This window comes from Oryctolagus cuniculus, chromosome 7 (genome assembly GCF_964237555.1).
Source record: "Oryctolagus cuniculus chromosome 7, mOryCun1.1, whole genome shotgun sequence".
Taxonomy (NCBI): Eukaryota; Metazoa; Chordata; class Mammalia; order Lagomorpha; family Leporidae; genus Oryctolagus; species Oryctolagus cuniculus.
In genome coordinates, this window is record NC_091438.1 from 76,627,787 (window position 1) to 76,641,674 (window position 13,888).

The window sequence follows — 13,888 nt, forward strand, 5'->3', positions numbered from 1 at the left end:
CACGTAGAAATAAGTGACTCACTCTGCAAGGTTAGACTCCTTGAAGAGGACTAAGGCATCCACTATTTCATGCCTGCATTCGTGTTCCCAGACTAACCCTGAGTTCCAGTGGTCAATGAAGGCAGAGGAAAAACCTGCTAGGGAGCTGTCCCCAACAACTGACAAAGCCAGAATGTATGGCCGGCGCCACAGCTCACTAGGCTAATCCTCCGCCTGCAGCGCCAACACCCCAGGTTCTAGTCCCAGTTGGGGCACTGGATTCTGTCCCGGTTGCTCCTCTTCCAGGCCAGCTCTCTGCTGTGGCCCAGGAGTGCAGTGGAGGATGGCCCAAGTGCCTAGGCCCTGCACCCACATGGGAGACCAGGAGGAAGCACCTGGCTCCTGGCTTTGAATCGACGCAGCGCACCAGCCGTAGCACCCATTTGGGGGGTGAACCAATGGAAAAGGAAGACCTTTCTCTCCGTCTCTCTCCCTCTCACTATCTAACTCTGCCTGTCAAAAAAAAAAAAAAAAAAAAAAAAAGCCAGAATGTACCAAGCAGCAGGGACCACTCGGCAAGCCGGGAGGCTCGGGTTCCTGTCTAGGCTTTGCAGTGGACAAACAGTGCCACCCTAGGCGAATCACCTGATTCTCATTGCTGGATTCCCCCCACATGGAATAGCAAGCCAGCCGTCCTGGCTTCTGCTCCTTAGGCACAGGGAGAGGCCACATGGCCTTATGTATTGCGAATGTGCTCCAGCCCCGCTGAGAGCCTGAGAGCCAGCGCTGCTCACGGCCAGACTGTCACGAGCACGGCCCTCAGCTTTCTCTCCGCCTCTGGTGGAGGTGCCTGTCCCCGGCAGGTATTTCCACAGCTCCGTGTGCGTCCTTGGGGAGGGCGGAGGGAGAGGAGCACGGAGCCTCGCACAGGCAGGACCCACAGCTGTCTCGTGATTAACGACAAGCCAAAGGGATTTTTGAGGTTATGGCTCTCTCTGTGCCTGACTCACACACTCTCTAGGATCAAGTCAAGTGGTTACACCCTCAGAGGCACAGATGACTTAGTAGATTAGACAGCGAAGAAGGAATGCGGTGACCACACTGGGCGGTGAGAAGTGGTGACAGCAGTGGACACTAGGGAGATGCAATCACTGAACTGACGTGGATCTGTCAGTCATTCCTGTCCATCTGTTGCAGGCGACCTGCAGCTGTGCGTCCAAGTGCGTCTCCAGCAGGTGTCCAGCACGCACTGATGAGATGACCTCGGAGCAAGCCTTGGACGGTGAGGACCGGGGTGGGCCAGGCCTCGCTCTTGTCTGGCAACCATGGCCTGGCATTGTCGGGTGTGTCCTGTCCTGATGCATCCTAATGAGAGCAAAAAGCACACCCTGTGAGCTCCTGGGGCCACAAGGCCTGCAACTGCACATCTTTTTCTTTGAGCTTCTTTCTGCTCTTCCTCTTTTTGCCAGTTCCACATGGATTTTTAAAAATCATGCACCTCATGGCCTCTCCGTTGAATGAAGAATCCAGTCTCCTGGTCACTCCATGCCCCTACTCATACTAAGCCTCTATTCCTGGGGTCGGCCTTAGAGAGCGAGCCATTTTTAAAGATGTGCCATGGCGCCCCCTGGTGGAACCGTGGCAACGCACAGCTCTTCACAGCCATTGCTTGTGCGGAAGGCAAGTCTGTAATACCACACTGCCCTGTTAACACAACTCACTGCTGTGATCCTTCCTGGAGGCGGGGTGCTTGAAGGAGGCCTAGAGTGCTTACCAGCAGCTCTTTCCATTCTCCATTGCTGCCCAGCCTGGCACGCTGTCCATGGTTTCAGTAAATAGAATTCCGCACACCCAGTAAATCTGTAGAGAAGCAAAATTAAGCTTATGTACTGACCCTGGTCAGCAGAGAGGGAAGGATGCCAATGCTTCAAAAAGTTCATCAAAACTGCTCAAAAAATTTTGAGTTCCATGCATAGATTTTTCATAATGCACATTTACCTTAATCTTTTTAAAGACTTCATGTATGCATGGATTTCAAACATTTTTTTGCACCAAAATAAACTTATCTTTTAATTCCATTCCCAGGAAATTTTTGAAGTACCCTCATCTATTTATCAAAGAAAAAAATAATTTCCTATTTAGCATAGACCATTTCTAAACCTGAACCATTTGCTAACCGAAACCTGATAAGCCAGGAAACCTGGACAAAGTTTATGAACTGTGCTTAAAATTGAGGGGAGATAGATACCTACAGGCAAACAGCCCCACCCGTGCACTCTGACAGAAGCTGCAGTGAGCAAAAAGCATCTTTTTAGGACATTTTTGTGTCCTTTGCCTCTCTTGCTGAGGGTCTCTTCCTGCTTTTCTCCTAGGGAAATCATGGTTAACAAGCTCTATTTAAAAAAAAAAAAAAGTTCCTACTAATATGTTTAATTACTATGGGCCACCAAAATCAAGTTAGATAAGGCCTGCTGTGGTCTCTCTTAAATATTACTTCACTCCGTTAAGAAGAGTTTTCTTTGTGTAGGATGGGTGTGCTGTGGTGGGGGTGGGGAAGTGCAGTGGGTGGTTACAGCCCAAGTAAGGGAGGAGAGGTCATTGTACTCTTCGGTTAGCTCTGGGCAGGCTTGTGGTACACACACACACACACACACACACACTCCCACTACCCTAGGCCCCCTGCCAGGCGCTGGAAGCCCTGCTAACCCCCAGGACTACTTCTGGAAAGACTGACACACATTTAAGACACAATTCCTGGGAAGCCAGTGGCTCTGGGTTCACTTCCTTCCTAAGAGAACAATGAACGTGACCCCTGGAGAGCTGCTAGGGCAGAGCTGCTTCCTCATGTGGAGAACTCCCCAGCCTCTTTATGAAGTCATCCCAGAACCAAAGACAATCGAGTCCAATTTGCAGGTTTGACATAAAACACGAGTTCCAGTCCAGCTAAGCCGAGGCGTTGAGGTGGACAGGCACGAAATCCCAGCACATGGGTCATTTTTCAAGACAAAGAACAAAAGGAATCCAGTGGTGACCCTGACTCAGTCTAAGAGAACTGCTTTTGAAAGAGTTTTGTTTCAAGTTCCCAGAATCCCTTTCCTCCGAACTGCTCCTCACAGTGATATTCTAGGGAAGGGTCTCTGCAAGTGCAGGATTTAGTTTTAGATTTAGAGTTCAGATTGTAAGCAAACATATTTTTTTAGGATTTACTTATTTATTTGAAAGGCAGTTTCAGAGAGGCAGAGGTGGAGAGAGAGGTCTTCCATCCACTGGTTCACTCCCCAGTTGGCCGCAGTGGCCGGAACTGCACCAATCCGAAGCCAGGAGCCAGGAGCTTCTTCTGGGTCTCCCACGTGGGTGCAGGGGCCCAAGCACTTGGGCCATCCTCTACTGCTTTCCCAGGCCATAGCAGAGAGCTGGATTGGAAGTGAAGCAGCCAGGATTCGAACCTGCACCTACATGGAATGCCGGCACTGCAGGCGGCGCCTTTACCTGCTATGCCACACTGCTGGCCCAGCAAACACATTCTGATGTGTATAATTAATTCCAGTTGCATGAGGGTATCAGGTAAACACCTGCTACCTGACATTTGTCCACCATCTGTGCTACACACCTTATGCCCACCCCTCAGTGCTTTCCGTGGTATCTCAACCCCCTTCTGCATTTCCTGGGAGCTGGGTACAAAGTCCTGTTCCATTTGAGGCATCAGTGCCGTCCTGAGACAGTCTCCTGAGATGTTAGACCAGGGATGGGTGTGTGATTCACTCAGCTTGGCCACCTGTGACAGGTATGTGTCTTGGGCAATTCCTGACAGCTGGGACCAGACCAGGAAAATGAGGACAACTTTCACTTAATTTTTTAAGATTGATTTTATTTATCAGAAAGACACAGAGAAAGAGAGTTTTTCTATCTGTTGGCTCACTCCCCAAAAGGCCACAATGGCTGCAGCTGAGCCAATCTGAAGCCAAGAGCTCCTTCAGGGTCTCCCACATGGGTGCAGGGGCCCAAACACCTGGGCCATCCTCCATCGCTCTCCCAGGTACATTAGCAGGGAGCTGGATCAGAAGTGGAGCAGGGGCTGGAGTTCTAGTCCTGGTTGCTCCTCTTCCAGTCCAGCTCTCTGCTGTGGCCTGGGAGGGCAGTGGAGGATGGCCCAAGTGCTTGCGCTCCTGCACCCGCATGGCAGACCAGAAAGAAGCATCTGGTTCCTGGCTTCAGATCGGCGCAGCACTGGCCACAACTTGGGGAGTGAATCAATGGAAGGAAGACTTTTCTGTCTGTCTCTCTCACTGTCTATAACTCTACCTGTCCAAAAAAAAAAAAGTGAAGCATCCGGGACCTGAACCAGCATCCATAGGAGACGCCGGCACTGCAGGCCAGCGCTTTAACCCACTGTGCCAGCCCCTGGCTTAACACTTAATAAGTTAAGAGACGTACCTGTCTTACCTTGGTTTGCGGTGAATGAGAATAATCACCCACAACGCTGAAGTGCTTTCCCACCTGTGTTAAGGTGCTTGCTACTGACAGCAGCTACCACTCACCTGTGCTCCTGCATGGCAAACTCAGCCGGTCTCACAAACAACAAGCAAGAGGGTACTGTTACTTTCCCTTTTGAGCAGATGAGGCAATCCGGCTATGACCTGGCCAATGTAACATAGATCGAGGGGACAGAACATAAAAAGTAACGGACACAGGCCTGTCACGTGGCCTCCCTGAGGCTGCACAGCAGGGAGCAGCCTTGGTTCCATCTCCTTCCACCCGTCAGGGACCATCACAGGGCCAGCTGAGCCAAAAGCACACATGTCAATCCTGAGAGTAACAAAGCGCGCCTTCCTCGAGGGGGAATCGGGGAAAGTGGCCCGCCTGAGCCAGCTCGCCAGCTCCCGGCGTCTGGAGCACAGTGGGCATCAGTCTTCCCTCTTGTCCTAGGGGATGTGAGCGAGCTGGTGGATGTGGTTCAACACCACGTTCCAGAGGCCACGCTGGTGGAGTGCATCGGGCAAGAACTGGTCTTCCTTCTTCCAAACAAGAATTTCAAGCAGAGAGCGTATGCCAGCCTTTTCCGGGAGCTGGAGGAGACGCTGGCTGACCTGGGGCTCAGCAGTTTTGGAATTTCCGACACTCCCCTGGAAGAGGTAAAGCAGAGGCCAGGCGCCAGGAGAGGCGGTCCCTTGCAAATCCCTACGCGTAGAGTGCGGTTTTATAAAGTGATATGCCGTCATTCCCCACCCAGGCATAGCACACTGCACCCATCTGGGGCTTACTTCCTCCTGCCTTTGTCCATGTGCACGCATATTTCACGTAGCTGTGGTCACCATGTGCTTACGTTTTTGTCTTTGTAGAAGACTATGTTCTTAGATAAAGAGTCACAAGGTATGTTTTTCCCATTATGAAACAGCACCCAGCAAGACAGAGCTGGGCTAGATTCTCCTGAGAGTGGGGGTGCCCAGGCCAAATTCTCTCTCTTTCATTTCCTGGCAGATTTTCCTGAAGGTTACGGAAGATGCTGATTCGGGCCTGTTTGCTGGTATGGTGCTGGAGTGGGTGGCGTCTCCCCTTCCCCAGCCCCCAGGTCACACCAAAGCAGGGAATAGGCTCCTGCAGGGTGGCTGACCCGCACGAGTACACCCTGTGCCTTCTCTGTGTCTTTGAATGGCCCGGGAATGGCAAGCTGGGCTACAACTTGGTAGGAACATCTGGAGGAATCGGGGTTCTGGTGGTGGTAGGCTGGTCACCTGCCTTAGGACTGCTCGTCCCCAATCTTTTGCTCCTGCCACGTCATCCACCCCTTGTCCTCCTGTCCTCTCCACTGAGGACCCCTCGTTCATTCCAGTCTGCAGGAGTGACAACTGGCAGAGCCAGTAAAGATAACAGTAAAAGTAAATCCAGCCAGCGCTGCGGCTCACTAGGCTAATCCTCCACCTAGCGGCGCCAGCACACCGGGTTCTAGTCCCGGTCGGGGCGCCGGATTCTGTCCCGGTTGCCCCTCTTCCAGGCCAGCTCTCTGCTGTGGCCAGGGAGTGCAGTGGAGGATGGCCCAGGTGCTTGGGCCCTGCACCCCATGGGAGACCAGGAAAAGCACCTGGCTCCTGGCTCCTGCCATCGGATCAGCGCGGTGCGCCGGCCGCAGCGCGCTGGCCGCGGCGGCCATTGGAGGGTGAACCAACGGCAAAGGAAGACCTTTCTCTCTGTCTCTCTCTCTCACTGTCCACTCTGCCTGTGGAAAAAAAGAAAGAAAAGAAAAGAAAGAAAGAAAGTAAATCCAGCCCAGATGCCAGCTGCAGTCTCCTGGTCCCTTTGAAATCAAGAGCACATCATTGTGAACCTTCATCAAGTGGCCTGTAGGCTTTGAAATGGTGGGGGCTGAAACTCCCGGGGGTCCTGGGGGTGAGTCTCTCTTCCATGTGTGCCAACCAGCCCCTTCTATGATCTCCACCCAAAGCTGAGGCCACACAAGCCTCTGAGACTTGACTGCAGAGGGTGGAAGAGAGGAAGACAGCAGCGCAGGGGAGAAGGGAGGTGACGTGGCTGCCCTACCACGACCCACTTCTGATGGAACAAGAGGCAATCATTCATACTGCTAAACTGCTCTGCTGGTCACAGGCAAGAGCCATGCTACAGTTCTCATGTGCTCCTGACACCACCCACACCACTGCCCACCTCCTGCTTCCCAGTGTGGCTCAGCATGGTGTTTTCTGGGGCAAAGAGTGGGTCCCTCCCTGTGGGAGTCCTGGTACTGCCCCTCGGTATGGTTTCCGCCTTGCTTCTAAGCAATCCAAGAAGTTTATCAGCCATGCCTAAAACTGCCAGGCATCAGCTCAGTGTGCCCCAGACCCTCGGTTAGGTCATGTGATGCCCCAAAGAGGTGGCCATCCTGCCAGAGGGTGTGTGGGGTGGGGAGCCATCGTCTGGGGCGGGTGCAGCAACTCACACAGGACCCAGGTCAACTTTAAAGCTTGTCAGACATAGAAAGCGAATACTTGGCTCACTCAAAGCCAGAGACGGACACTAACCAAGACCAAATGCAAATAGGCTAACTTATGTAGCCAAAGCGCCACCGGATTCAAGAGGACTCTCTCTGTGCACAGAATACTCCTTCATAATTGGGCTGTCTTGAGAGAATAAGTGGACCTCGGCAGACTGTCGGGTCAGCACAGGCATAGAGCAGGATGCTTCGAAGGGACAGTCAGGGTAGAGGCTGAGCCTGGGAGTCAAGCAGACCAACGTCAAACCCAAGCCCCAGAACTTGCTGACTGAGTTGATCTCTTTGTACCTTTTAGAGCAACTGGGAGAATTAAATGAGTTCATGAGTGCCAGGTCTGAACACAGTGTGGGATCTCTAGCAACGCTCCAATCTCAACATTTACAAATCGTCTGTTTCCTCAGAGTTGTGCGATGCTTTATGAAGCTCTGAACACCTGTTGTCTGATCCTCACCATAAGCTCGTGAGGCAGGCAGGGCGGGGATCTGCCCCATCTGGGGAAAAAGAGCTCTCCACCAGAGGTTGGAGGACTTGCCTAAAACCATACGGGTTTCCAGGACCCTCCACCACACTCCCCCTACCTCTTATTTTGCATAGGGCTGAGCTCATGTGTTTTGAACTGGCTCTATTTTAGATGATGACATTTTCCGATAACATCTCCAGGGTCTGAAGGAGGCTAGAGCAAGTCATTGGGTCACACCTTGCAAAGAGGTCAATGTCATTTCTGCCAGTGACCCCTAGAGAGCAGCAGAAAGCAAAGGACACACCACTGATTCTGAACAGGCCTGGAGCCACCACAACTGGCTAAGACAGAGGGCTGCATTCTGGGTGGGACCAGCAGAGGATGGAGGTGAGGCCAGCCTGCAAAGGGGCCGAGGCAACGGGGGTCCTGCAGAAGGAGCTCCAGCCCCAGCCGCAGCAGGCATCAGCCCTGAGCCCTGATCAGGAAAAGGGGGCTGGAGAACTGGGGCTCCCACTCCAGGTGGTCAGACCTGCAGAATGTCTCCTGTCTGCCCCAGGGCCTCTGCATCCAAGGCCTGGCGCATCATAGGTTATTAGCTGAAAGGATGACTGAGCTTGACCTAACTGCTTTCACAGCTGCCCTAGTCCTGGGGGACTTGAGGAAGGTTAAGAAAGCAGTGGGGCAGTGGAGGAGTGCGGAAAGCATCTGGCCCAGTGGTTAAGCCACTAGTTAGGATGCCCACATTCCATAGCTAAGTGCCCGAGTTCAGTTCCCTGCTCTGGCTTCTGACTCCAGCTTCCTGCCAGTGCAGACCCTGGGAGGCAGCAGTGGTGGCTCAAGGTGCCACCCATATGGGATACCTGGATTGCATTCCTGGTTCCTGGCTTCAGCCTGGTACAGTCCAACATTTGGAAGTGAACCAGTGGATAAGAATGTCTTCTGTCTTGTCTCTCTGTCTCTTTACCTCATGGATAAATTAAAATAAAAAGGGGGAGGGCTGGCATTTAGCAAAGCAGTTACGATGCAGCTTGGGATGCCTGTATCCCGTATCGGAGTGTCTGCATTTGAGTCTGGGCTCCACTCCATTCCAGCTTCCTGTTAATGGCTGAAGTGCACCCTGGGAGGCAGAAGGTGGCTCAGGTAACTGGCTTCCCGCCACTGCCCTGGGAGATCTGATTGAGTTCCTGGCTCCTAGCTTCAACCTGGCCCACTGGCTGTTGTGGGCATTTGGGGAAGGAACCAGCAGATGGTTTGTCTGTCTGTCTCTCTGCCTTTCAAATAAATAAAAATAAATTTAGAAAAGCTCCTGGGACCTAGGCCGCAGTCATCTGGGCCCTCCCTCGGCATCCACCACGGATGAGCTGAGGAGCATCGCTGAGTGACGTAACCGCAGCTCCGCCAGCGCTGACTCCTCGCAGTGGTTTAGAAAGCGCATTCCCGTGGGCTGCCTCACTTAGCCCTCAGAACAATCCTGGGAAATGCTCTCATTTTCACTTCACAGACCAGAAAACTCAGCTGCAGACAGGAAGGGCCACCCCCTTGAATTTAGGCATTTGCGAGACTCCATTCTCAAACTCAGGTCTCCAGCTTCCTAGTTCATTAGTCTCCCGACCGCTTAGTGGCCCCTGCGGGGGCAGAAAGTGCCTCATGGACTCTGGTTTTAATGTTTTCAAGTACACAGGCAATGCGTGAATATGAAGGATCTTTAAAAAGTTCATAGAAAATGCATATTAGGAGAAAGCTATACATAGATTCAAAACATCTTTGCACCAAAATAGTCTTTTAATTCCATTTTCCACAAGTTTTTTGAAATATCCTCATATATTTCTTGTTTAAAAAAATGAAATAATGCACAAAAGGCTGAAGTCTCCCTCCCCATTCTTCCCCTATCCAGCTCCCCAGGCTGAGCTTGTGGACAGCTGTGGGCATTCTTCTGGAGTGTGGTCACTACCATGGGTGTGAATGGGAGACGTCATACGTGTAGGATGTATGAATTTTCTAACATAAGTGTGATCTTATCATACGGAATGTTCTGTACCTTAGCTTCTTTTGTGCTTTTTTGGTTTGTATTGAGTTAATTTCCCTCTCCCTCTCCCCCTCCTCCTCCCCTGTCCCTCCCCCTCCCCCTCCCCCTCCCTATCAATGCATTTAGAACTATTCTGTTCTCTTTAATGCTAATAAGAGACGTTTTAAGTGATTTCAATTGATTTGATTGCTAGATCATTTATACTAGGAAACAGACTTTTTAAAATATTTATTTTATTTGAAAGGCAGAGTTACAGAGGTGGGGGAGTCTTCTATCTGCTGGTTCATTCACCAAATGGCTGCAAACCACTGGAGCTGTGCTGATCCAAAGCCAAGAGCTGGGAGCTTCTGCCGGGTCTCCCATGTTGATGCAGGAGCCCAAGGACTTGGGACATTTACTGTTTTCCCAGGCTATAGCAGAGAGCTGGATCAAAAGTGGAGCAGCCAGGATTCGAATAGGCACCCACACAGGATGTTGGCACCACAGACGGCGGCTTTACCTGCTATGCCAGAGTCACAGCGCCAGGCCCAGAAAACAGATTTTTAAAGGATTACTGTTGCTGTTTTAAATGACGGGGAAACCACTGTGAGATCCAGACCTCATGGATATTTTCTATTGCATCTCTCCTGCCAGGTGGCCCTCTGCAGAAAAGTGCGCCCGTCAGCCTGCGTCACCCCTGTTTGGGTCCCAGCGGGAAGGCTGAAGAGTCTGCCCAGGCCACTGCCGCTGAGGGCTCGCCCTCCCCAGAGCCCGAGGGCACAGGCGTCCCGCTCAACACGGGCGCGAGGCTCATCCTCCAACACGTGCAGGCGCTGCTGATCAAGCGCTTCCACCACGCCATCCGCAGCCACAAGGACTTCCTGGCCCAGGTACCGCTGCCTCTCTTCCGGGGCTTTCCAGCCTCTCCGGGGTGTGTGGCGCACATGGTTCCAACATGGCAGGTGCAGCTTCTTCAGCTTCGGTCCCCTTGGTTCTTCCTTGCCCACCTGCAGTTCAATTCTCTGTAACACCTTTCTTGGCAAGTCTGGGACCTCACTAAGCAAAAACCATAGAAGAGCAGGGGAAACGTTCATATTTTTATTTTTATAGTGAAAGGTTCCATCGTGTTTTCTTTTGTTTCCACGATGATCCCATCCATCAAGGCCACTGTCCCCTTTTTTCTTGCTATGTTTTTTATTTAGAAAAGAAACTGCTTCAAAGAGTGGTGAGTATGGTGACTTGCTCTTTGAACTGCCCTTCAACCTCTGCCGAGCATTGGCCTACATCCAGAAGCTTCAGTTGCTACCAAACATTCTGTTTCCCACATTTTGCCTGTGCACACCCTGCCTGGGATGTCCCCCCAGAAAGCTGACCTTCTCCCCCAAGCCCTGGTTGTGAGGCAGCAGGATGAGTGTTTGGAAGTACGAATGTGTGTGCATGTGTGCACACTCCTGTATGTGTCCAAGTATATGCATGCACATGTGTGTGCAAGAGTGTAAGTGTGCTTGTCTTGGTATGAATGTATATGTGAGTTTGCAAATGTTCATAAGTATGCATGAATGCGTGTTTAAGTATGTGCATCCCATATGCATCATGTGTGTGAGTGCACATGTGACAGCGTGTGTGCATGCATGTCTGTGTATGCATGTATACACTACAGGAGTTGTGCATACGTGTGAGTGAATGTGCATTGTGGGACTGATGTGTGAGTGTTCAGGCATGTGTGCGTGAGTTGGCATTGGGTGGGCATACATGTACATGCATGCCTGTGTGTGTGTGAGCCATCTCACACGCCACAGCCCCATTTTTATACTTAACCCAACAGATCGTGCTCCCGGCCACGTTTGTGTGTCTGGCTCTGATGCTTTCCATCATCGTGCCTCCTTTTGGTGAATATCCCGCCTTGACCCTTCACCCCTGGATGTATGGGCAGCAGTACACCTTCTTCAGGTGCGCAGACTCATCCCCAGGGTCGCCTCCCCCTCTGTGGCGTGGGCTCCCAGGCCACGTGCCATTGTGCAGGGCTCTTAGTGTTACCCCGCAAGAGGAGTTACGGTGTCTGCCGCTGCCTGGCAAGGATCCCACGTGGGCAACCAGGATGCCTTGGGAAGGGGAGTAAGGAAAGCGGATGCGCTCAGGGCGAGGGGCTGCGGCTCGGGCTCTCAGAGGGGCAGGCGACACAGCATCAGCGCACAGGTGTACCAGCAGCCTGCCCCACTCCCAGCAGGCCTGTAGCGGTGCTGAGGCAATGCCTCCTGTACCTGCCTGACACAGAGTTGCCACTCCCTGGCCTCTTTGTCCTCTCTCTCACGGTCCCTAAGCTAAGCCTCTCTCTCCCTCTCTCCAGCATGGACGAGCCTGGCAACGAGCGCCTCGCCACCCTGGCAGACGTCCTCCTGAACAAGCCGGGCTTTGGCAATCGCTGCCTGAAGCAAGAGTGGCTTCCGTAAGTGGCTGCACATCCCTGCCCTACTGCCCGCGGCTCCCGAGACCCGATGCTGGGGTCCGGGATGGCAGGGCCAGGAAGAGACCTCTGCCACCTCGGTTCTGTCCTGTATTTCACAGAGCAGCACCACATCTCCGACCCCTCCCCCGCCCACGCCTGCTGGGAAGCCCCCGCCTCCTGGGGAAGCTCTGCCTTTCTCAATGCAGAAGCCCTATGCTGAGTTCATAGATGGTTCCCCCTACCTTGTTTGAACGGCTTCTGACCAGGGGGCTGTGCTGTTTTCTAATTGTCTGTCCAATGGCATTAACGCCACACGGCCAGCTCGCAACTACTGTTAGAATATAGAGAAGGCAGTTGGAGAGGATGGGTCCAGAACTTCCCATAGGGCCCTAACAGGTTGAAGTAATTTTAATTTCTGTGCCATCCAGTCTTTTCCCAAAGCTATTAGTAAGGACCAAAATTCTCCCTTTTATTTGTTCAGTCTCTGAACAGCCAGAAAGAAAAAGGAAAATGAAACAGTCCACAAACTAGATAATAATTATCCCCAGCCCCACACCTCACCCGAGACCAGTCTCCAAGAGGGTGAGAATAAAGTGCCTGGATGTGAGACAGAGAGGCCAGGAAGGTCGGGGATGGGTGCCGGGGAGCCTCGTGGGGGCTTTGGAACTGACCTTGGGACATTCTCTTTTCTTCCATGAGGGGGTACCCCTGTGGCAACTCGACAGCCTGGAAGACTCCCTCTGTGTCCCCAAACATCACCCACCTATTCCAGCAGCAGATATGGACGCCGGACAACCCCTCGCCCTCCTGCAGGTGCAGCACCAGGGAGAAGCTCACCATGTTGCCCGAGTGCCCCAGGGGCGCCGGGGGACTCCCGCCCCCGCAGGTACCTCCACCCCTCCACCCCATGGGACACCAAGGCCTGCGAGAGCGGGGTTGGGGGATGGGGGACGTGTGTGAGCCTCAAGCCCACTAACATCCCCACTGGCAGTTGAGGGGAAGGACTGAGCGAGGCTCCCAGGGCTTTCTCCGGCACTGCCACCTGGAGGAAGTCCCTGACCAAAAGCTTCCTTTTCCTCCAAACATTTCCTATCCAATCCAGTGAGAACATGTTTCTTACAGTACACAAGTCATGTGTGCCCGTGATACAAAAATTAGGCAAGCCAGAAGGGAAGGCAGTCACCACTTGCAGATAACCACCCATAGCGCTCGGTTGCCATCCACCCAAACAGGATCACATTTAAAATCTCACCTTGACACCGGCTCTTTTCCCCTAATACACATCATGGACATGCATCCATGCCAACAGATACACATCTGCACCAAATCTAACACCCGCACACTAGGTCATTAGTTGGACTTTGTTTATTTAACCAATTTCCCTTTGTTGGATATTTGGACTTCCAATTTTCTCCATTATAGACAATACTGGGCTGTGTATTTACATATGTATGTATTTACACATGTGTGAACATTTACACACGTATGAACAATTCTTCAGAGGCTGGCCATGTGCTGTGCATCTAACACAGGTGCACCTAGGTGCGGAGGTGCTCGCACACACAGCCAGGAGCTTATCTCGCAGGAACATAGATGGACACCGTGGCTCTGAGTACCAGCCTTTCTCGGGAGCCCTAGACTCCGGAGTGCATCACAGGGAGCCCCTCCCGGGAGCTTCAGAGGTGGTGGAAGGGACCAGAGCAATGGCACTTTGTCTCAGGTTGATAATGGGCCTTCCCCCTGACGTGGCCAGAGCAAGCCCTTTCGCAGCCTTTCGGGATCTGACAGCGAGTAAACAGTCCCCAGCAAGGCAGTGCGGTGTAGCGGGCAGAGCACAGGCCTGGGGATCAGGGAGGCGTGGCTTGGCTGCCCCGACCAGTCTCGGTGTTCAACTCCTCACCTAGAAATTCGGGATGAATGTACATCATGCAGAGCATTAATTCAATGAAATAATGTCAGCGAAGAATGACTTAGATTCAACTCAAGTAATGACAGCCCCGAGCTAAGAGTGGATAA

General features: G+C 52.4%; 1 protein-coding gene across 2 annotated transcripts in view; it reads left to right on the forward strand.

The window, feature by feature from the left end:
* ABCA4 (ATP binding cassette subfamily A member 4) overlaps positions 1–13,888 on the forward strand; it is a 138,845-nt gene that overhangs the window by 85,953 nt on the left and 39,004 nt on the right. For both annotated transcript variants that reach the window (XM_051857469.2, XM_070078016.1), the window contains exons 24-30: positions 1,177–1,261; positions 4,906–5,111; positions 5,458–5,503; positions 10,081–10,316; positions 11,252–11,376; positions 11,774–11,872; positions 12,572–12,758. In XM_051857469.2, coding sequence (XP_051713429.2) covers positions 1,177–1,261; positions 4,906–5,111; positions 5,458–5,503; positions 10,081–10,316; positions 11,252–11,376; positions 11,774–11,872; positions 12,572–12,758 — 984 coding nt within the window. The remainder of the gene's footprint in view (positions 1–1,176; positions 1,262–4,905; positions 5,112–5,457; positions 5,504–10,080; positions 10,317–11,251; positions 11,377–11,773; positions 11,873–12,571; positions 12,759–13,888) is intronic.